This window comes from Lepisosteus oculatus, chromosome 17 (genome assembly GCF_040954835.1).
Source record: "Lepisosteus oculatus isolate fLepOcu1 chromosome 17, fLepOcu1.hap2, whole genome shotgun sequence".
In the NCBI taxonomy this organism is placed as follows: domain Eukaryota; kingdom Metazoa; phylum Chordata; class Actinopteri; order Semionotiformes; family Lepisosteidae; genus Lepisosteus; species Lepisosteus oculatus.
The window spans coordinates 21832010-21854101 of record NC_090712.1 but is presented as its reverse complement, the minus strand read 5'-3'; the positions used below and the strand labels follow the sequence as shown (position 1 = coordinate 21854101).

At 57.3% G+C, this 22092-nt stretch overlaps 1 protein-coding gene across 1 annotated transcript in view; it reads right to left on the bottom strand.

Moving 5' to 3' along the window:
- Window positions 1–2187: 2187 nt before the first annotated feature.
- The window catches only part of ogfrl1 (opioid growth factor receptor-like 1), a 40105-nt gene continuing 20200 nt past the window's right edge, over window positions 2188–22092 (bottom strand). The window contains exon 7 of the mRNA XM_015363215.2: window positions 2188–4544. Coding sequence (XP_015218701.1) covers window positions 3908–4544 — 637 coding nt within the window. The 3' untranslated portion in view covers window positions 2188–3907. The remainder of the gene's footprint in view (window positions 4545–22092) is intronic.

Here is a 22092-nt window from a genome sequence, read left to right as displayed (position 1 = left end):
ATATCTCTCTTCTACGATGACCTCCTCTCTGACCCCGCGGATATCCAGCTTTTCACAGACGCAGCCCCCTCAGTCGGTTATTACAAAAGGCCAATGGTTTGCGGCCCCTTGGCCTCCTGAATTCTCTCCAATCCCTCTCGCTAACCAGTCATCGGCTTTGTTAGAAATATTTCCAATTGTCGTTGCTGCTTCTCTTTGGGGCCACAATTGGAAACAAAAATCCATCCTCATCCATTCGGCCATCTATGCAGTAGTTCATCTAATCAGCAAAGGAAGGTCTTCATCCCAATCTATCATGAAATTCCTGTGCCGCCTTAAATGGATTTCTCTCACACATCAATTCATCCTCGTAGCTGCTCACATTCCAGGCCACGTTAACAAGATAGCTGACTCTCTCTCTCGCTTTCAATGTCAGAAATTCAGGAACTTGGCACCAGATGCAAGACCGGACCCACGCACAGTACCTCCCTATTCGGAACTCACATTCCTCTGAATCATCCTTTCCATCACTATCTCCAGCTGGTCCAGAAAACTATCCTCTTAGGCATTGCCCCTCGAACTCTCTCAATTCTTACTGCACTGCCTGGAAGGACTTCCAATCCTTCCACCTCTCCGCGTACATAAAATTCCCTTCTTTCGACATTCTCACCATATCATCCTTCATTTGCTATTGTAGAAACTCACTCCACCACCAAAGTATACCTGTGCGGCATCCACTTCTTCCATAAATCCCTTTCCAGCACGATCTGTCCATCCCTTATCCACCCTCAAATTACTCTCCTTCTTAAAGGCTTTCAACAGCTTGAAAAAACCACTTCCGAATCTACGGGCACCACTTACCTCAGACATCCTTGAATCCTGCATCTACATTCTCAGGTCGGGTTACCACTCACCCCGGGTCGACCGCACTCTTGAATCTTTATTCTTGTTAGCCTTCTTCATCTCCCTAAGGTGCTCCAAAATTACCGTTGCTTCCACATCCTTCGATCCTTCTTCTCAACCTTGCTTATCTGACATCTCCATCTTATCTTCCGAGACACTGACCTTCTATCTCAAGAAAAGCAAAACCGACCAACTCAGGTCCGGCACTCTCATCTATTATTTCAAACTCTGTTCCTACATAAGTCCTTATGAGCCTCTATCCCATTACGCATATCTTCGCACCTCTGCCGGAGCTTTGCCTACTGTCCCTCTGTTCGTTAACGTGAAGGGCCGTATCGTGGTACCCTCCTGAACAAATCTCCAGGCACTCCTTCAGATCAGGAGCCGCGTCCTCTGCCGCTCGCCAAGGCATACCCGAGTATCTCATCAAGCAACGCGGCTGTTGATCCTCCGAGGCTTACCATGCATACATTAAAACTAACCCTGGTATCCTCAAGCAGGCACTTTCTCTCCTCAGCTGAATTGGTCCAATAATCTTTTGTTTTTGTTTTTCTGCACTGGTGACTGGGGGTCTCGCTTGGTTCTTTTGGGGGTCCTATCCTCCCCATCCAACGGCCGGGAGGTTGGCCCTCAGACAAGCGGGTTACGCCAAATCTCCACATCCCAATAAACGATTCTAATTTCTCCCAAGCTTTTGGCTGCTGTCGTTCTTCGTGAAATTGAGTTTTTAATGAAAGTTTGGGAGGAATGAAGGCAGCCGCGCTCATTCGACACAGCTGCTGCGATTCTCACTAATCCTGATGTAAGCAACCGGTCTCCATATATATCAAATGTCACCCTCTCCTCTTCCTCGTTCGTTTTCTGCATCCCTCCTCCACCCCCTCTCCACCTTTGCAGCTACTCCATTGGTCGCATGGGGGTCCTATCCTCCCCGTCCAACGGCCGGGAGGTTGGCCCTCAGCCAAGCGGGTTACGCCAAATCTCCACATCTCAATAAACGATTCTAATTTCTCCCAAGCTTTCGGCTGCTGTCATTCCTCGTGAAACCTGTTTAATGCACAGAGGAATTTAGTTTCTTTCACATGAAATGTTTCCATCTACCCAACCACTTTTAGTCAGAATCTCATTTAGATTTCTGGAAAAAAGGATATAACTCCTTAAAGACTACACCCTGGTTTTGATATCATCTCTGAAAGCTGGCCATTTTTATTTTTCATAACCATTTTAAACTGCACTGTATGGATATTTATTGTAAATAGGTTTTTGATTAATAGAATAAACTGAATGAAAAGACAACTAATAACATTAAAATTTCAAATATTTTTATATGGCAGTAAGCAAGAAAAATCATTTTTGCCATTATTGACAATACTGGCATTACAATGCCATACAATTACAGAATCATAAAATACAATTATTGCACCTTACAAATGCAGAAACTGGTTACAACTACTACCACATATATATGGTATAGATACTAAAACATAAAGTGCACAACATTTTGTACATTTCTTTCATAAAACAACTACATACAGATTAGGCACATGGACAAAAAATCTTTCAAAGGCTCAAGCGCTGATGCAATAAACATTAAATCTAGGTCACTGCACTCTACAAAAAAGTTGTGTATCTGTGTACCATTTTTGCATTAGTCAGTCTATATTTTAGTACATCATTGCACTGCATAACCTGTGCTTCAATTCTTCTGAACTATGCAACAAATACCATTTCAGTTCAGGTGGGTAGCTGTGTCAGCATGTGTAGCCTGCAAAGGAACAAGTAATAGGTTTATTCCATGCTGAAAAGAGAAGAAAGAACACCCGAAGAAGGCTCCACAGCTGAAATGTTGTTTTCTTTCTTTTCGGTATGGAATAAACCTATTGTTCCAAATACCATTATGTAGTACACATTCCTAAATCCTGACCTCATCTAGATTATCCAGACCTCCCTGGACACAAAGGCAACTATTTCACCCAAGTGTAGAACAATGTCAAGTTTTTTTCAGTTTATAATTGACCAACCAAACAACCAATCTTTTGGCCTGTCTGATTGTTACACCTTAACAATATCTATAGTATTTAGATTTTTTGGATTATAATGAGAAAGTGGCTGCTTGAAAGATTAATTCAGGTTGAAAAACTCTCATCTTAGCAGAAAAAAGTATAAACACAAATCTACATACAGTAATACCTTTCTTATTTCATTAGAAGCCACTTCTTCTTAAGTGCAAAAATTTTATTTGCACTTTATTTTTATACTTTCTTTTATCAGTTAAAAGTAAGAGTACGGATGTGTTTTTTAAATGGAGGAATTAGGTATGGAGGGTTCTTGTCACAAAATGCTACACTTTGTCCAATCAAGAATTTAAACCTGTAAAAGAAGTTAAAGATCCATTTTTATAGCTTTTTTACACTAAATGAGAAGTATATAAAAAAGGAGGCACTTCATATTTTTAGACATAGGCTCCCAAATGAACAGATGCAATGACATGGTTAAATTAATGCAGCAGCTTCAGTACTAGGAGCACTGCCATAATTATTTAAGCCTGTTAAACATTGATAATAAATTAAAATATGTAATGCAATTTATACCCACAGTACAAATCTTAAACATATTATAGACAGTGATTATATCTTCACATTGTATAGCAGCTTGAAGAATTATCAACTAGGAACATTTCTCAACAATGGCAAACAGGTCTTTATAATGGAAGACTCAATAATAAAACATGCTTTTTGTACAGAAGCTTCTATTAATTCAGGTTTCTTTTTAATATCATATATGTGCTATGGTCCTTTTGAGGGATAAGAAGATTTGGGGACTTGAACAATAAGGAACTACATCAAAAGGTTAAAACTAACATTTCAATATGTAACAAAAACATAAAGGTGAATTTTAGAATCCCAAAAGATCCAATGGTTTCCAATGGTATTCATTTGCCTTTTTTATACTTTTCACAAGCCATTTCACAAAATATTGCTACAGTCATCGCATTGTTGTAGAGAAAGGAAATCTTCCAAAGTCCCTAATAATGTTTAGAAATTGGGTCTATGTACTCATTTCTGTCCTTTCTAATTTTGTTCTCTACTTTTCCCTCAAACTGTGGTTTTATCTTACAGCTGTTTGACTGTTTTGCTCTATTTTCAGCAGCTACTTTGCCCTCCTGACTATCCCTGTCTTCCTCAGAAACTGGCGTCTCTTCTGTTATAGAAAGGGGTCCATCTGTACTCCCCTGGATTTCTGCAATTCTCTGGTTTCTGTCTTCTGTCTTGTCACTCCTGTTATCTTCTGCTTTGTCACTATTAGATTGTGAAGAAGGGCTGCTAGCAGAAGCCCCTTTTACTGGTTTTGATTGAACTGCACTTTTGTCTTGTGTTGAGCAAGCCCTGCCTCCAGGATTCCTCTTCATTGGAGGCCCCCAGATGAATTGATCAGCAGGGCGATAGTACAGCTGGGCAAAGCGCAGAAGGGTCCTTCTCTCCTTTCTATCTCTGATGGTGTACACAAAATACTCCAGGGCACTATGTTTCATATTTGGGATTGTCTCCTCTACCAGTGCTTCTTCCAGAAGCAGTTTGACTAGTGGAGGTTTGAAGCTCTCAAATCCAAGTTCACCCAGGCTCTTCAGAATGCGAGTGATTCGTAAATAATTGTGTTGTGATCTAACAGAAAGGAAAAATTAAAGCCAAAATTAAAATACATATAGCAATAACACATTTAATTACAATGTCATTGTCAATACAAAAGCCATGGAATAATAAAAGGAGACTTGCTATATTAACAATATTATAATATTGTAGCATTTACAGGTTCTTCTAAGAACAAAGGACCAGTGGAAACGCGATTAACAAACCAAGCGATAGCTTTATTCATTAACAACCACAAAACCAAACACAGGATATACACTCACATGAGGAGACTGAGGAACACGTACACATCTTTAGAGTTGTAATTACTTAACAACACGCTATACACTTATAAGACTACACAGGACACTAGAACTGCTATGACATTATTTACACAGGTAGGGTCAGCTGCTGGTCATCGTGCTGACCCTCAGACTCTCCCCGGCTACAACTCCCAGCATGCCCAGCTGTACTATGAGTGCCTAGGGGCGCTTCCTCCTCACCACCAGGCGAGGACATTACACTGCCCCAACCTGAAGCATCTGGCGTCCTGCCGACGTTGAACACCCCCCTCAGGCTGTACTCGTACTCGGCTAACAGCTGTGGAACCCTGTGTGAGCGGCTGCTGCGCTGCGGTGACGGCTGGCGACCCACGGACGCCCTACTATCGGCCGGCTCCAGCCCCAGCTGCTCCTCTAGAGCCTCCCCACACGGCTCCTCCTCCCGGGCTCGGTACGGGTCCAGGTGGTCTCGGTGCAGGACCACCACTCTCCCCCGTGTTCGCAACCGGCCAGCTCTGTGGTGAGCGTCTGATTAAACCGCTCCACCAACCCGTCGCTCTGGGGATGCAGCGGGGTGGTCCGCGTCTTAGTGATCCCCAGGTGCTGGCACACTCTGGCATAGACCTGGGACTTGAAGTTATTCCTCCGGCACCCCCAGCCTAGAAAACATCCCCTCCAGATGTGCATCGGCCACCGTGGGGGCACTCTGGTCCGGGAGGACGTAAAATAGTCCATGGCCACCAAGACGTAGCGGTTCCCGGCCTCGGTGCGCGGAAATGGGCCCAAAACGTCCACCCCCACCCGCTCCATAGGAGCCCCCACCTGGTGATATTGGAGGGGGGCCCGAAAGCGCTCGGGGGGGCCCTTCTACACCACACACACCGCACACGTTTGGCAATACTGCTCCACGTCCCGGTGGCAAAGACGACAATAAAAATGGCCTCAGAGACGCTGCAGGGTTTTTTTACCGCCGAAGTGCCCTACGCCCGGCTGGTCGTGCACCGCTCGGAACACAGCACCGGGAATCAGCTGTGGTACCATCAGCTGCCACCGTACCTTGCCACTGGATGGTACCAGCCACCCCTGGCGCAGCACCCCGTCCTTAACCTCCAAGGCCTCCCACAGGGCGCAGAGGGCCTTGACGGATTTTGGGCGCGGGGCGAGCTCCTCTCGCATAGGCCGGGCTCCTCCTGCCCTCCAGGATCAGCTGCCCCACGTCAGGATCAGCTGCCTGTCGCTGCACCAGGTCTGACAGGCCCACCCCCACCGGCCCCTCCAGCGCCGTGGCCGCGGTGCTCACCTCCGCCACGGTGCGGACAGCCCCCTCACTCTGCTTCCGCCGGGCGCAGTGGTGGCAGTCCGTGGCCTCACAGGGGCGCCGCAAGAGAGCGTCGGCATTGAGATGGCGAGACCCCGCATAGTGCATGACAGTGAAGTCGTACTCCTGCAGGATCTCTATCCATTGCACCATCTGTCCCTCCGACTCCTTAAAGTGGAGCTGCAAAGTAAAGGACGCATGGTCGGTCCTCAACCGAAACCTGGTCCTGAACAGGTACGGCCTGAAGTGGTGGACCACCGCCATCACCGCCAGCAGCTCGCGACGGGTCACGCAGTAGCTCCGTTCAGCCCTAGTCAAAGCCCGACTATAGTTGGCCACTATGCGCTTCTTATCTGGGCCCTCCTGCGCCAACACCGCACCCACCTCCAAGTTACTCGCGTTGGTATCTAGGACATATGGTTACCGCGTGTCGGGGTAGACCAGCACGGGAGCCCCCACCTGGTGATGTTGGAGGGGGGCAAGAGAGCGCTCTGGGGGGCTCTTCTACGCCACACACCACACACGTTCGGCAATACCGCTCCACGTCCCGGTGGCAAAGACCCCAATAAAAATGTCCTCAGAGACGCTGCAGGGTTTTTTTACCGCCGAAGTGCCCCACACCCGGATGGCCATGCAACGCTCGGAGTACATCCCCGCGGAGCGACTGTGGCACCATCAGCTGCCACCGTACCTTGCCACTGGAGAGTATCCGCAACCCCCGGCGCAGCACCCCGTCCTTTACCTCCAAGGCCTCCCACAGGGCGCAGAGGGCCTGGACGGATTTTGAGTGCAGGGCAAGCTCCTCTCGCGTAGGCCGCACTCCTGCTGCCCTCCAGAAGAGCACCGGCCCCACGTCAGGATCAGCTGCCTGTCGCTGCGCCAGGTCTGACAGGCCCAACCCCAGCGGCCCCTCCAGCACCGTGGCCGCGGCGTTCGCCTCCGCCACGGTGCAGACAGCCCCTAACGCTGCTCCCGCCGAGCGCAGTGGTGGCAGTCTGTTGCCTCACAGGTGCGCCGCAAGAGAGCGTTGGCATTCAGATGACAAGACCCCGTACGGTGCATACCAGTGAAGTCGTACTCCTGCAGGATCTCTGTCCATCGCGCCATCTGCCCCTCCAGCTCCTTAAAGTGGAGCTGCAAGGTGAGGGACGCATGGTCGGTCCTCATCCGGAACCTGGTCCTGAACAGGTACGGCCTGAAATGGTGGACCGCCGCCATCACCGCCAGCAGCTCACGACGGGTCACGCAGTAGCTCCTTTCAGCCCTAGTCAAAGCCCGACTATATTTGGCCACTACGCGCTTCTTATCTGGGCCCTTCTGCGCCAACACCGCACCCACCTCCAAGTTACTCGCGTTGATATCTAGGACATATGGTTACCGCGTGTCGGGGTAGGCCAGCATGGGAGCCCCCACCTGGTGATGTTGGAGGGGGGCTCGAGAGCGCTCTGGGGGGATCTTCTGCGCCACACAAACCGCACACGTTCGGCAATAACGCTCCACGTCCCGGTGGCAAAGACCCCAATAAAAATGGCCTCAGAGACGCTGCAGGGTTTTTTACCGCCGAAGTGCCCCACACCCGGCTGGCCATGAACGGCTCGGAGAACATCCCTGCGGAGCGACTGTGGCACCATCAGCTGCCACCGTACCTTGCCACTGGAGGGTACCCGCCACCCCCGGCGCAGCACCCCGTCCTTTAACTCCGAGGCCTGCCACAGGGCGCAGAAAGGCCTGGACGGATTTTGGGTGCAGGGCAAGCTCCTCTCGCGTAGGCTGCACTCCCGCTGCCCTCCAGCAGAGCACCGGCCCCACGTCAGGATCAGCTGCCTGTCGCTGCGCCAGGTCTGACAGGCCCAACCCCAGCGGCCCCTCCAGCACCGTGGCTGCGGCGTTCGCCTCCGCCACGGTGCGGACAGCCCGTAACGCTGCTCCCGCCGAGCGCAGTGGTGGCAGTCCATGGCCTCACAGGGGCGCCGCAAGAGAGCTTTGGCATTCAGATGACGAGACCCCGCACGGTGCATACCAGTGAAGTCGTACTCCTGCAGGATCTCTGTCCATCGTGCCATCTGCCCCTCCAGCTCCTTAAAGTGGAGCTGCAAGGTGAGGGACGCATGGTCGGTCCTCAACCGGAACCTGGTCCTGAACAGGTACGGCCTGAACTGGTGGACCGCCGCCATCACCGCCAGCAGCTCACGACGGGTCACGCAGTAGCTCCTTTCAGCCCTAGTCAAAGCCCGACTATAGTTGGCCACTACGCGCTTCTTATCTGGGCCCTCCTGCGCCAACACCGCACCCACCTCCAAGTTACTCGCGTTGGTATCTACGACATATGGTTACCGCGTGTCGGGGTAGGCCAGCATGGGAGCCCCCACCTGGTGATGTTGGAGGGGGGCTCGACAGCGCTCTGTGAGGATTTTCTGCGCCACACAACCGCACATGTTCGGCAATACCGCTCCACATCCCGGTGGCAAAGACCCCAATAAAAATGGCCTCAGAGACGCTGCAGGATTTTTTTACCGCCGAAGTGCCCCACGCCCGGATGGCCATGCACCGCTCGGAGTACATCCCCGAGGAGCGACTGTGGCACCATCAGCTGCCACCGTACCTTGCCACTGGAGGGTAACCGCCACCCCCGGCGCAGCACCCCGTCCTTTAACTCCGAGGCCTGCCACAGGGCGCAGAGGGTCTGACGGATTTTGGGTGCGGGGCGAGCTCCTCTCGCGTAGGCCGCACTCCTGCCGCCCTCCAGCAGAGCACCGGCCACTAGTCAGGATCAGCTGCCTGTTGCTGCGCCAGGTCTGACAGGCCCAACCCCAGCGGCCCTTCTAGCGCCTTGGCTGCGGCGCTCGCCTCCGCCACGGTGCGGACAGCCCTCTCATGCTGCTCCCGTCGGGCGCAGTGGTAGTAGTCCGTGGCCTCACAGGGGCGCCGCAAGAGAGCATCGGCATTTAGATGACGAGACCCCGCACGGTGCATAACAGTGAAGTCGTACTCCTGTAGGATCTCTGTCCATCATGCCATCTGCCCCTCCAGCTCCTTAAAGTGGAGCTGCAAGGTGAGGGACGCATGGTCGGTCCTCAACCGGAACCTGGTCCTGAACAGGTACGGCCTGAAGTGGTGGACCGCCGCCATCACCGCAAGCAGCTCGCGACGGGTCACCCAGTAGCTCCGTTCAGCCCTAGTCAAAGCCCAACTATAGTTTGCCACTACGCGCTTCTTATCTGGCCCCTCCTGCGCCAACACCGCACCCACCTCCAAGTTACTCGCATTGATATCTAGGACATATGGTAACTGCGTGTTGGGGTAGGCCAGCACGGGAGCCCCCACCTGGTGATGTTGGAGGGGGGCTCGAGAGCGCTCTGGGGGGGCTCTTCGGCGCCACACAAACCGCACACGTTCGGCAATACCGCTCCACATCCCGGTGGCAAAGACCCCAATAAAAATGGCCTCAGAGACGCTGCAGGGTTTTTTTACCGCCGAAGTGCCCCACGCCCGAATGGCCATGCACCGCTCGGAGTACATCCCCGCGGAGCGACTGTGGTATCATCAGCTGCCACCGTACCTTGCCACTGGAGGGTATCCGCAACCCCCGGCGCAGCACCCCGTCCTTTACCTCCAAGGCCTCCCAGAGGGCGCAGAGGGCCTGGATGGATTTTGGGTGCAGGGCAAGCTCCTCTCGCAGAGGCCGCACTCCTGTTGCCCTCCAGCAGAGCACCGGCCCCACGTCAGGATAAGCTGCCTGTCGCTGCGCCAGGTCTGACAGGCCCAACCCGAGCGGCCCTTCCAGCACCGTGGCCGCGGCGTTCGCCTCCACCACGGTGCGGACAGCCCCTAACGCTGCTCCAGCCGAGCGCAGTGGTGGCAGTCCGTGGCCTCACAGGGGCGCCGCAAGAGAGCGTCGGCATTAAGATGACGAGACCCCGCACGGTGCATAACAGTGAAGTCATACTCCTGCAGGATCTCTATCCATAGCCCCATCTGCCTCTCCGGCTCCTTAAAGTGGAGCTGCAAGGTGAGGGACGCATGGTCGGTCCTCAACCGGAACCTGGTCCTGAACAGGTACGGCCTGAAGTGGTGGACCGCCGCCATCACCGCCAGCAGCTCGCGACGGGTCACGCAATAGCTCCGTTCAGCCCTAGTCAAAGCCCGACTATAGTTGGCCACTATGCGCTTCTTATCTGGCCCCTCCTGCGCCAACACCCCACCCACCTCCAAGTTGCTCGCGTTGGTATCACGGACATATGGTAACCGCGTGTCGGGGTAGGCCAGCACGGGAGCCCCCACCTGGTGATGTTTGAGGGGGGCTCGAGAGCGCTCTGGGGGGATCTTCTGCGCCACACAAACCGCACACATTCGGCAATACCGCTCCACGTCCCAGTGGCAAAGACCCCAATAAAAATGGCCTCAGAGACGCTGCAGGGTTTTTTTACCGCCGAAGTGCCCCACGCCCGGATGGCCATGCACCGCTCGGATTACATCCCAACGGAGCGACTGTGGCATCATCAGCCTCCACCGTACCTTGCCTCTGGAGGGTATCCGCAACCCCCGGCGCAGCACCCCGTCCTTTAACTCCGAGGCCTGCCACAGGGCGCAGAGGGTCTGACGGATTTTGGGTGCGGGGCGAACTCCTCTCGCGTAGGCCGCACTCCTGCCGCCCTCCAGCAGAGCACCGGCCACTAGTCAGGATCAGCTGCCTGTTGCTGCGCCAGGTCTGACAGGCCCAACCCCAGCGGCCCTTCTAGCGCCTTGGCTGCGGCGCTCGCCTCCGCCACGGTGCGGACAGCCCTCTCATGCTGCTCCCGTCGGGCGCAGTGGTGGTAGTCCGTGGCCTCACAGAGGCGCCGCAAGAGAGCGTCGGCATTAAGATGACGAGACCCCGCACGGTGCATAACAGTGAAGTCATACTCCTGCAGGATCTCTATCCATAGCCCCATCTGCCCCGCCGGCTCCTTAAAGTGGAGCTGCAAGGTGAGGGACGCATGGTAGGTCCTCAACTGGAACCTGGTCCTGAACAGGTACGGCCTGAAGTGGTGGACCACCGCCATCACCGCCAGCAGCTCGCGACGGGTCACGCAATAGCTCCATTCAGCCCTAGTCAAAGCCCGACTATAGTTGGCCACTATGCGCTTCTTATCTGGCCCCTCCTGCGCCAACACCCCACCCACCTCCAAGTTGCTCGCGTTGGTATCTAGGACATATGGTAACCGCGTGTCTGGGTAGGCCAGCACGGGAGCCCCCACCTGGTGATGTTGGAGGTGGGCTCGAGAGCGCTCTGGGGGGATCTTCTGCGCCACACAAACCGCACACGTTCGGCAATACCGCTCCACGTCCCAGTGGCAAAGACCCCAATAAAAATGTCCTCAGAGACCCTGCAGGGTTTTTTTACTGCCGAAGTGCCCGACACCCGGCTGGCCATGCACCGCATGGAGAACATCCCTGCGGAGCGACTGTGGCACCATCAGCTGCCACCGTACCTTGCCACTGGAGGGTACCCGCCACCCCCGGCGCAGCACCCCGTCCTTTAACTCCGAGGCCTGCCACAGGGCGCAGAGGGCCTGACGGATTTTGGGTTCGGGGCGAGCTCCTCTCGCGTAGGCCGCACTCCTGCTGCCATCCAGCAGAGCACCGGCCACTAGTCAGGATCAGCTGCCTTTTGTTGTGCAAGGTCTGACAGGCCCAGCCCCAGCGGCCCTTCTACCGCCGTGGCCGCGGCGCTCGCCTCCACCACGGTGCGGACAGCCCTCTCATGCTGCTCCCGTCGGGCGCAGTAGTGGCAGTCCGTGGTCTCACAGGGGCGCCGCAAGAGAGCGTCGCCATTCAGATGGCGAGACCCCGCACGGTGCATGACAGTGAAGTCGTACTCCTGCTTGATCTCTATCCATAGCCCCATCTGCCCCTCCGGCTCCTTAAAGTGGAGCTGCAAGGTGAAGGTCGCATGGTCGGTCCTCAACCGGAACGTGGTACTGAACAGGTACGGCCTGAAGTGGTGGACCGCCGCCATCACCGCCAGCAGCTCACGACGGGTCACGCAGTAGCTCTTTCACCCCTAGTCAAAGCCCAACTATAGTTGGCCACTACGCGCTTCTTATCTGGGCCCTCCTGCGCCAACACCGCACCCACCTCCAAGTTACTCGAGTTGATATGTAGGACATATGGTTACCGCGTTTCGGGGTAGGACAGCATGGGAGCCCCCACCTGGTGATGTTGGAGGGGGGCTCGAGAGCGCACTGGGGGGATCTTCTGCGCCACACAAACCGCACACGTTCGGCAATACCGCTCCACGTCCCAGTGGCAAAGACCCCAATAAACATGGCCTCAGAGACGCTGCAGGGTTTTTTTACCGCCTAAGTGCCCCACGCCCGGATGGCCATGCACCGCTCGGAGTACATCCCCGCGGAGCGACTGTGGCACCATCAGCTGCCACCGTACCTTGCCACTGGAGGGTATCCGCAACCCCCGGCGCAGCACCCCGTCCCTTAACTCCAAGGCCTCCCACAGGGCGCAGAGGGCCTTGACGGATTTTGGGTGCAGGGCAAGCTCCTCTCGCGTAGGCCGCACTCCTGCTGCCATCCAGCAGAGCACCGGCCCCACGTCAGGATCAGCTGCCTGTCGCTGCGCCAGGTCTGACAGGCCCAACCCGAGCGGCCCTTCCAGCACCGTGGCCGCGGCGTTCGCTTCCACCACGGTGCGGACAGCCCCTAACGCTGCTCCCGCCGAGCGCAGTGGTGGCAGTCCGTGGCCTCACAGGGGCGCCGCAAGAGAGCGTTGGCATTCAGATGACGAGACCCCGCACTGTGCATACCAGTGAAGTAGTACTCCTGCAGGATCTCTGTCCATCATGCCATCTGCCCCTCCAGCTCCTTAATGTGGAGCTGCAAGGTGAGGGACGCATGGTCGGTCCTCAACCGGAACCTGGTCATGAACAGGTACGGCCTGAAGTGGTGGACCGCCGCCGTCACCGCCAGCAGCTCGCGGCGGGTCACGCAGTAGCTCCTTTCAGCCCTAGTCAAAGCCCGACTATAGTTGGCCACTACGCGCTTCTTATCTGAGCCCTCCTGCGCCAACACCGCACCCACATCCAAGTTACTCGCGTTGGTATCTAGGACATATGGTTACCGCGTGTCGGGGTAGGCCAGCATGGGAGCCCCCACCTGGTGATGTTGGAGGGGAGCTCGAGAGCGCTCTGCGGGGATCTTCTGCGCCACACAACTGCACACGTTCGGCAATACCGCTCCACGTCCCGGTGGCAAAGACCCCAATAAAAATGTCCTCAGAGACCCTGCAGGGTTTTTTTACTGCCGAAGTGCCCCACACCCGGCTGGCCATGCACCGCATGGAGAACATCCCTGCGGAGCGACTGTGGCACCATCAGCTGCTACCGTACCTTGCCACTGGAGGGTACCCGCCACCCCCGGCGCAGCACCCCGTCCTTTAACTCCGAGGCCTGCCACAGGGCGCAGAGGGCCTGACGGATTTTGGGTTCGGGGCGAGCTCCTCTCGCGTAGGCCGCACTCCTGCTGCCATCCAGCAGAGCACCGGCCACTAGTCAGGATCAGCTGCCTTTTGTTGTGCAAGGTCTGACAGGCCCAGCCCCAGCGGCCCTTCTACCGCCGTGGCCGCGGCGCTCGCCTCCACCATGGTGCGGACAGCCCTCTCATGCTGCTCCCGTCGGACGCAGTAGTGGCAGTCCGTGGTCTCACAGGGGCGCCGCAAGAGAGCGTCGCCATTCAGATGGCGAGACCCCGCACGGTGCATGACAGTGAAGTCGTACTCCTGCTTGATCTCTATCCATAGCCCCATCTGCCCCTCCGGCTCCTTAAAGTGGAGCTGCAAGGTGAAGGTCGCATGGTCGGTCCTCAACCGGAACGTGGTACTGAACAGGTACGGCCTGAAGTGGTGGACCGCCGCCATCACCGCCAGCAGCTCACGACGGGTCACGCAGTAGCTCTTTCACCCCTAGTCAAAGCCCAACTATAGTTGGCCACTACGCGCTTCTTATCTGGGCCCTCCTGCGCCAACACCGCACCCACCTCCAAGTTACTCGAGTTGATATGTAGGACATATGGTTACCGCGTTTCGGGGTAGGACAGCATGGGAGCCCCCACCTGGTGATGTTGGAGGGGGGCTCGAGAGCGCTCTGGGGGGATCTTCTGCGCCACACAAACCGCACACGTTCGGCAATACCGCTCCACGTCCCAGTGGCAAAGACCCCAATAAACATGGCCTCAGAGACGCTGCAGGGTTTTTTTACCGCCGAAGTGCCCCACGCCCGGATGGCCATGCACCGCTCGGAGTACATCCCCGCGGAGCGACTGTGGCACCATCAGCTGCCACCGTACCTTGCCACTGGAGGGTAACCGCCACCCCCGGCGCAGCACCCCGTCCTTTAACTCCGAGGCCTGCCACAGGGTGCAGAGGGTCTGACGGATTTTGGGTGCGGGGCGAGCTCCTCTCGCGTAGGCCGCACTCCTGCCGCCCTCCAGCAGAGCACCGGCCACTAGTCAGGATCAGCTGCCTGTTGCTGCGCCAGGTCTGACAGGCCCAACCCCAGCGGCCCTTCTAGCGCCTTGGCTGCGGCGCTCGCCTCCGCCACGGTGCGGACAGCCCTCTCATGCTGCTCCCGTCGGGCGCAGTGGTGGTAGTCCGTGGCCTCACAGGGGCGCCGCAAGAGAGCGTCGGCATTAAGATGACGAGACCCCGCACGGTGCATAACAGTGAAGTCATACTCCTGCAGGATCTCTATCCATAGCCCCATCTGCCCCTCCGGCTCCTTAAAGTGGAGCTGCAAGGTGAGGGACGCATGGTCGGTCCTCAACCGGAACCTGGTCCTGAACAGGTACGGCCTGAAGTGGTGGATCACCGCCATCACCGCCAGCAGCTCGCGACGGGTCACGCAATAGCTCAGTTCAGCCCTAGTCAAAGCCCGACTATAGTTGGCCACTATGCGCTTCTTATCTGGCCCCTCCTGCACCAACACCGCACCCACCTCCAAGTTGCTCGCGTTGGTATCTAGGACATATGGTAACCACGTGTCAGGGTAGGGCAGCACGGGAGCCAACACCTGGTGATGTTGGAGGGGGGCTCGAGAGCGCTCTGGGGGGGCTCTTCGGCGCCACACACACCACACACATTCGGCAATACCGCTCCACGTCCCGGTGGCAAAGACCCCAATAAACATGGCCTCAGAGACGCTGCAGGGTTTTTTTACCGCCGAAGTGCCCCACGCCCGGATGGCCATGCACTGCTCGGAGCACATCCCCGCGGAGCGCCTGTGGCACCATCAGCTGCCACCGTACCTTGCCACTGGAGGGTACCCGCCACCCCCGGCGCAGCACCCTGTCCTTTATCTCCAAGGCCTCCCACAGGGCGCAGAGGGCCTTGACGGATTTTGGGTGCAGGGCAAGCTCCTCTCGCGTAGGCCACACTCCTGCTGCCCTCCAGCGAAGCACCGGCCCCACGTCAGGATCAGCTGCCTGTCGCTGCACCAGGTCTGACAGGCCCACCGCCAGCGGCCCCTCCAGCGCCGTGGCCGGTGCATGACAGTGAAGTCGTACTCCTGCAGGATCTCTATCCATCGCACCATCCTTAAAGTGGAGCTGCAAGTTGAGGGACGCATGGTCCCGAACAGTGGTGGACCGCCGCCATCACCGCCAGCAGCTCGTGACGGGTCACCCAGCAGCTCTGTTCAGCCCTAGTCAAAGCCCGACCATAGTTGGCCACTACGCGCTTCTTATCTGACCCCTCCTGCACCAACACCGCACCCAACCCCGAGTTACTCGCGTTGGTATTTAGGACATACGGTAACCGCGGGTCGGGGTAGGCCAGCACTGGGGCCCCCAGCAGAGCTTCACGTAACCGGCCGAACGCTGTCTCACAGCCCAAGGTCCAGTCTAAACGGTGGCCCTTGTCGGTGAGGCGGTGCAGTGGGGCAGCGATGCTGGCAAAGTCCCGGACGAACCTCCGGTAGTACGAGACCAACCCCAGAAAGCTGCGCAGCTCCCCAACGTTGCAGGGAGTCGGCCAGCCCCGCACTGCAGTGACCTTACCTGGTCCGTAGCCACCCCTCGCGGTCCAACAACATATCCCAGGAAGGTCACCTCCCACTGCAGGAGCTTGCACTTGCGGGGATTGGCACTTCAGGCCAGCACGGCGGATACAGGCCAGCACCGCCTGGAGGTTCGTCAATGCCTGGTCGAAACCCCGGGCATTAACTAGCAGATCGTCCAGATACAGCACACACTGGTTCTGCGGGACCGTTGCCAGCACCCTTTCCATCAGCCTCTCGAACATCGCCGGGGCATTGCACAGGCCAAAAGGCATGACAGTAAACTGCCAGAGGCCCTGGCCGATGGAAAAGGCCGTCTTCAGGCGAGCATCTGGAGCGAGCGGTACCTGCCAGTAGCCGCAGCGAAGGTCTAGGGAGCTGAACCAGGTTGACCCGGTGATGTAGTCCAGGGCGTCATCTATCCTTGGCAGGGGGTAGGAATCTGTCCGGGTGACCTCGTTCAGTTTGCGGTAGTTGACGCAGAACCTCCACGAGCCGTCTTTTTTTTTTACCAGTACAGCTGGCGCCGACCATGGGCTCACGGAGGGCTCAATCACCCCCGCTGCGGCCATCTCCCGGATCTTTTCCTCGGCGGCGGTCCGCTTGGCGTGAACCATGCGTCCCGATTGGATCCGGATGGGCCGAGCGTCGCCAGTATTGATTTCGTGTTGGACCAGGGCAGTGCGGGTGCAGTCCTCATCTCTCGCCGCAAAGAGACCCTCGTTCTGGGTGAGTAGCTCCTGGAGCCGCTGCCGCTGGTCCAGATCAAGGCCTTCACAGCTCCGCTGATACGGACCTCTATACGCACGCTCGCTCACCGGCTCACAGGCCCGGTCTGCCTTATTTTCACCCGGCTCCGGCAAGCCCGTGTCCCTCAGCCTTCGCCGGGCCTGCTCCCCAACAGGTGAAGTCGCTCCCCCTGCCACACCAACTTCTGCCAGCCCAAGTCCAAACTGGCACCCACTCGCTGTAGTAGGTCCAGCCCCAGGATGCAGTCCTCCTGGATGGGTGCGAGGTAGCAGGGGTGGCGCACGTCGCTGCACCTAGATGGAAGGCAAGCACCTGTTTCCACCGGACTGCAGCGAGCTGTCCCGTCACGGTCCTTAGCCGCAAGCTGGAGGCCTCCTATCCTGGGAGGTTGGTGCCCTCGGTGTCAGGGAGGACACCCGGCCGGAGTAGGGTTACCGATGAACTGGTGTCTAGCAGGGCCAGGCAGGGTTGGTCCTCGATTTGGCAGTGGAGGTACAGGCCCCGGCTACAGCCGACTCGCCCCACTGTGGAGTGAGGGGCTTCACAGGGCTCTCCGGAGCGGGGGTTGAGGTGTTCAAGGGCGGCCGTCCCCGCGCTTAGCCGACCCGTTCCTGTTTCCCGATGCCGATCGAGGATTGCGAGGTACGGGTGTCCGGCAGAACAGGGCTCGGTGTCCCCTCTTCCCACAGCGGTCGCAAAGCAGCGTGCGGAGCTGTTCCGCGGGGGTTGCTGAACGGGCTGGCTCCTCTTCCCCGTCGCTGGACTCCTCCGTCGCCACCTCAGACAGCCAGCAGGGCGCATTGCTCCAGCGATGCCGGCGCTTCGCAACTTCTTTGGTGAGAGGGCCTTGAAAAAGGCCTGGAGCGCCATCTCCCGCTGCGCCTCCCAGGGAAAAGTTGGGTATCCTCGGCGGGCGAGGAACATGACATCAGTGGTAACCGGGCCCAGTCCAGTTTTTTTACCGCCGAAGTGCCCCACGCCCGGCTGGCCATGCACCGCTCGGAGCACAGCCCCGGGGAGCGACTGTGGCACCATCAGCTGCCACCGTACCTTGCCACTGGAGGGTACCCGCCACCCCCGGCGCAGCACCCCGTCCTTTACCTCCAAGGCCTCCCACAGGGCGCAGAGGGCCTTGATGGATTTTGGGTGCGGGGCGAGCTCCTCTCGCGTAGGCCGCGCTCCTGCTGCCCTCCAGCGGAGCACTGGCCCCACGTCAGGATCAGCTGCCTGTCGCTGCACCAGGTCTGACAGGCCCACCCCCACCACGGTGCGGACAGCCGCCTCACGCTGCTCCCGCCGGGCGCAGTGGTGGCAGTCCGTGCCCTCACAGGGGTGCCGCAAGAGAGTGTCGGCATTGAGGTGGCGAGACCCCGCACGGTGCATGACAGTGAAGTCATACTCCTGCAGGATCTCTATCCATCTGGCCATCTGCCCCTCCGGCTCCTTAAAGTGGAGCTGCAAGGTGAGGAACGCATGGTCCCGAACAGGTACTGCCTGAAGTGGTTGACCGCCGCCATCACCCCCAGCAGCTCGCGATGGGTCACGCAGTAGCTCCGTTCAGCCCTAGTCAAAGCCCGACTATAGTTGGCCACTACGCGCTTCTTATCTGACCCCTCCTGCGCCAACATCGCACCCAAAACCGAGTTACTCGTGTTGGTATCTAGATCATACGGTAACCGCGGGTCGGGGTAGGCCAGCACAAGGGCCCCCACCAGAGCTTCACGTAACCGGCCGAACGCTGTCTCACAGCCCGAGTCCAAGTCGAAACGGCGGCCCTTGTCAGTGAGGCGGTGCAGTGGGGCAGCGATGCTGGCAAAGTCCCGGACGAACCTCCGGTAGTACGAGACCAACCCCAGAAAGCTGCGCAGCTCCGCAAAGTTGCGGGGAGTTGGCCAGCCCCGCACTGCGGCGACCTTACCTGGGTCCGTAGCCACCCCTTGCAATCCAACAACATGTCCCCAGGAAGGTCAACTCCCGCCGCAGGAGCTCGCACTTGCGGGGATTGAGCCTCAGGCCAGCACGGCAGAAATAGGCCAGCACCGCCTGGAGGTTCGTCAAGGCCTGGTCGAAACCCTGGGCATGAACCAGCAGATCGTCCAGATGCAGCACACACTGGTTCCGCAGGACCGTTGCCAGCACCCTTTCCATCAGCCTCTCGAACGTCGCAGGGGCATTGCACAGGCCAAAAGGCATGACAGTAAACTGCCATAGGCCCTGGCCGATGGAAAAGGCCGTCTTCAGGCGAGCATCGGGAGCTAGCGGTACCTGCCAGTAGCCGCAGCGGAGGTCTAGGGAGCTGAACCAGGTCGACCCGGTGATGTAGTCCAGGGCGTCATCTATCCTCGGCAGGGGGTAGGAATCTTTCCGCTTGCGGTAGTTGATGCAGAACCTCCACGAGCCGTCTTTTTTTTTACCACAGGCTCACGGAAGGTTCAATCATCCCCACTGCGGCTATCTCATGGATTTTTTCCTCGGCGGCAGTCCGCTTGGCGTGAACCATGCGTCCTGATGGGATCCGGATGGGCCGAGCGTCGCCGGTATTGATTTCGTGTTGGACCAGGGCAGTACGGGTGCAGTCCTCATCTCTCGCCGCAAAGAGGTCCTCCTTCTGGGCGAGTAGCTCCTGGAGCCGCTGCCGCTGGTCCTGATCAAGGCCCTCGCAGCTCCGCTGATACGGACCCCTACACGGGCCCGGTCTGCCTCTTTTTCCCCTGGCTCCAGCAAGCCCGTGTCCCTCAGCCTTCGCCGGGCCTGCCCTCCACCAGGTGAAGTCGCTCCCCCTGCCACACCAACTCTTTCCGGCCCAAGTCCAAATTGGCCCCCACTCGCTTCAGTAGGTCCAGCTCCAGGATGCAGTCCTCCTGGATGGGTGAGAGGTAGCAGGGGTGCACACCATCACTGCACCTAGACGGAAAGGAAGCACCTGTTTTCCCCGGACTGCAGCGAGCAGTCCCGTCACGGTCCTTAACTGCAGGCTGGAGGCCTCCTATCCTGGGGGGTTGGTGCCCTCGGTGTCGGGGAGGACGCCCAGCCGGAGTAGGGTTACCGATGAACCGGTGTCTAGCAGGGCCAGGCAGGGTTGGTCCTCGATTTGGCAGTGGAGGTACAGGCCCCGGCTACAGCCAACTCGCCCCACTGTGGAGTGAGGGGCGCTGGTCTTCACAGCGCTCTCCGGAGCGGGGGTTGAGGTGTTCAAGGGCGGCCGTCCCCGCGCTGAGCCAACCCGTTCCTGTTTCCCGATGCCGATCAAGGAGTGCGAGGTACGGGGCCCGGCAGAACTGGGCTCGGTGTCCCCTCTTCCAGCAGCGGTCGCAAAGCAGCGTGCGGAGCTGTTCTGCGGGGGTTGCTGAACGGGCTGGCTCCTCTTCCCCCTCGCTGGACTCCTCCGTCCCCACCTCGGACAGCCGGCATGGGGCATTGCTCCAGCGATGCCGGCGCGTCCAGCTGCACGTGGCGCTGCAACTCCTTGGGTGAGAGGGCCTTGAAAAAGGCCTGGAGAGCCATCTCCCGCTGCGCCTCCCGGGGAAAAGTTGGGTATCCTCGGCGGGCAAGGAACATGACATCAGCGGTAACCAGGCCCAGTCGATTTCCTGGTTGGCGCCGCCACAGGGCCAGCCTCTCCCGCATCAGGTTCGGTGCCTCCTCCACACCGAAGCGCAGTTGGAGAGCTGCTGCCACCGCTGCATATTCGCCTCATTCCTCCTCCGGGACGTCCAGAAGCACCTGGCAGGCCGCTCCTTCCAGCGCCGCCGCCAGGTAGCCGGCCATCTCCGCCCGGCTCCAGCCATTCGTCCGGGCCTTGAGCTGGAACTGCACCTCATAGGTTTCCCAAGGCGCTTCCCCATCGTAGGGAGGGTATCCTCTCTCTGGGACACCCGCTGATGAGGAGTAGCGGCTAGTCGCCCCAATTCTACCGGCGGGACCACTACTGAGTAGCTCTGGTAATGGCTGTGGCCACCTGTCGCACCCAGGAGTTGCTCAGGCTTCCTATGTGCACTGCCAATGGGTTCTGTCTCTTTTAGTCAGCCAGCACTTGACAGAATAGGCTAATGTCTGCCACGATACGTCCATCCTGCCCACCTCTGACACCAATGTAACGCAACGGGAGTTCAGGCGGGCGCCCTAGCCGCATTAGGTCGGCCCCGCACCGTCAGGGGCTCGAACCCTGGACTCCCGCGTAACTCAACAGGGACCCAGCCCGGTGAGCTAAAGAGAGATCTCTCCACAACCCAGTAGCTGTAGTCCTGCTATCACAGGGAAGGGCGGTGACGTCACCGCTCTGGTAAGCCGGCTCTTACACAGTACCTGTCTGCTGTAAGCGTTACACTCTCCCCCGCTTAACTCGCCGTCCCCAGCGAAGGGCTATCCCATCCCAATCCTAACACCAATGTAACGCGACAGGGTTCAGGTGGGCGCCCTTGCCGCATTAGGTCGGCCCCACACTGTTGGGGCTCGAACCCAGGACTCCCGCGTCACTCAACAGGGACCCAGCCCGGTGAGCTAAGGAGAGATCTCTCGACAGCCCAGTAGCTGTAGTCCTGCTATCACAGGGAAGGGCATTGATGTCACTGCTCTGGTAAGCCGGCTCTTACACAGTACCTGTCGGCTGTAAGCATTACAATATTAATAATAATTACTTACGCTTAAATAGCACTTTTCTGGACACTCCACTCAAAGTGTTTTACAGGTAATGGGAACTCCCCTCCACCACCACCAATGTGCAGCATCCACCTGGATGATGCAACGGCAGCCATAGTGCGCCAGGACGCTCACCACACATCAGCTATCAGTGGGGAGGAGAGCAGAGTAATGAAGCCAATTCAAAGATGGGGATTATTAGGAGGCCATGATTGGTAACGGCCAATGGGAAATTTGGCCAGGATGCCGGGGTTACACCCCTACTGTTTTCGAGAAATTCCCTCGATTTTTACGTCTCAGCCGAAGGATGGCACCTGTTTACAGTATAGTGTCCCTGTCACTATACTGGGGCATTAGTGAGCGCCCCCTGCTGGCCCCACTAACACCCCTTCTATATTGTTACAATTTTAAGTGATTTAGAAATGTCTTAGATTTTAGACAAAGTTTATGACATTTGGAAGAGTAAATACTTCAAAGTCAAAGGAGAGAGGATGTTTGCTGAGGTCTGGGGGTCCCTTGAGCAGAAACAATAGTAAAGTTTATCTTCGTATGCCT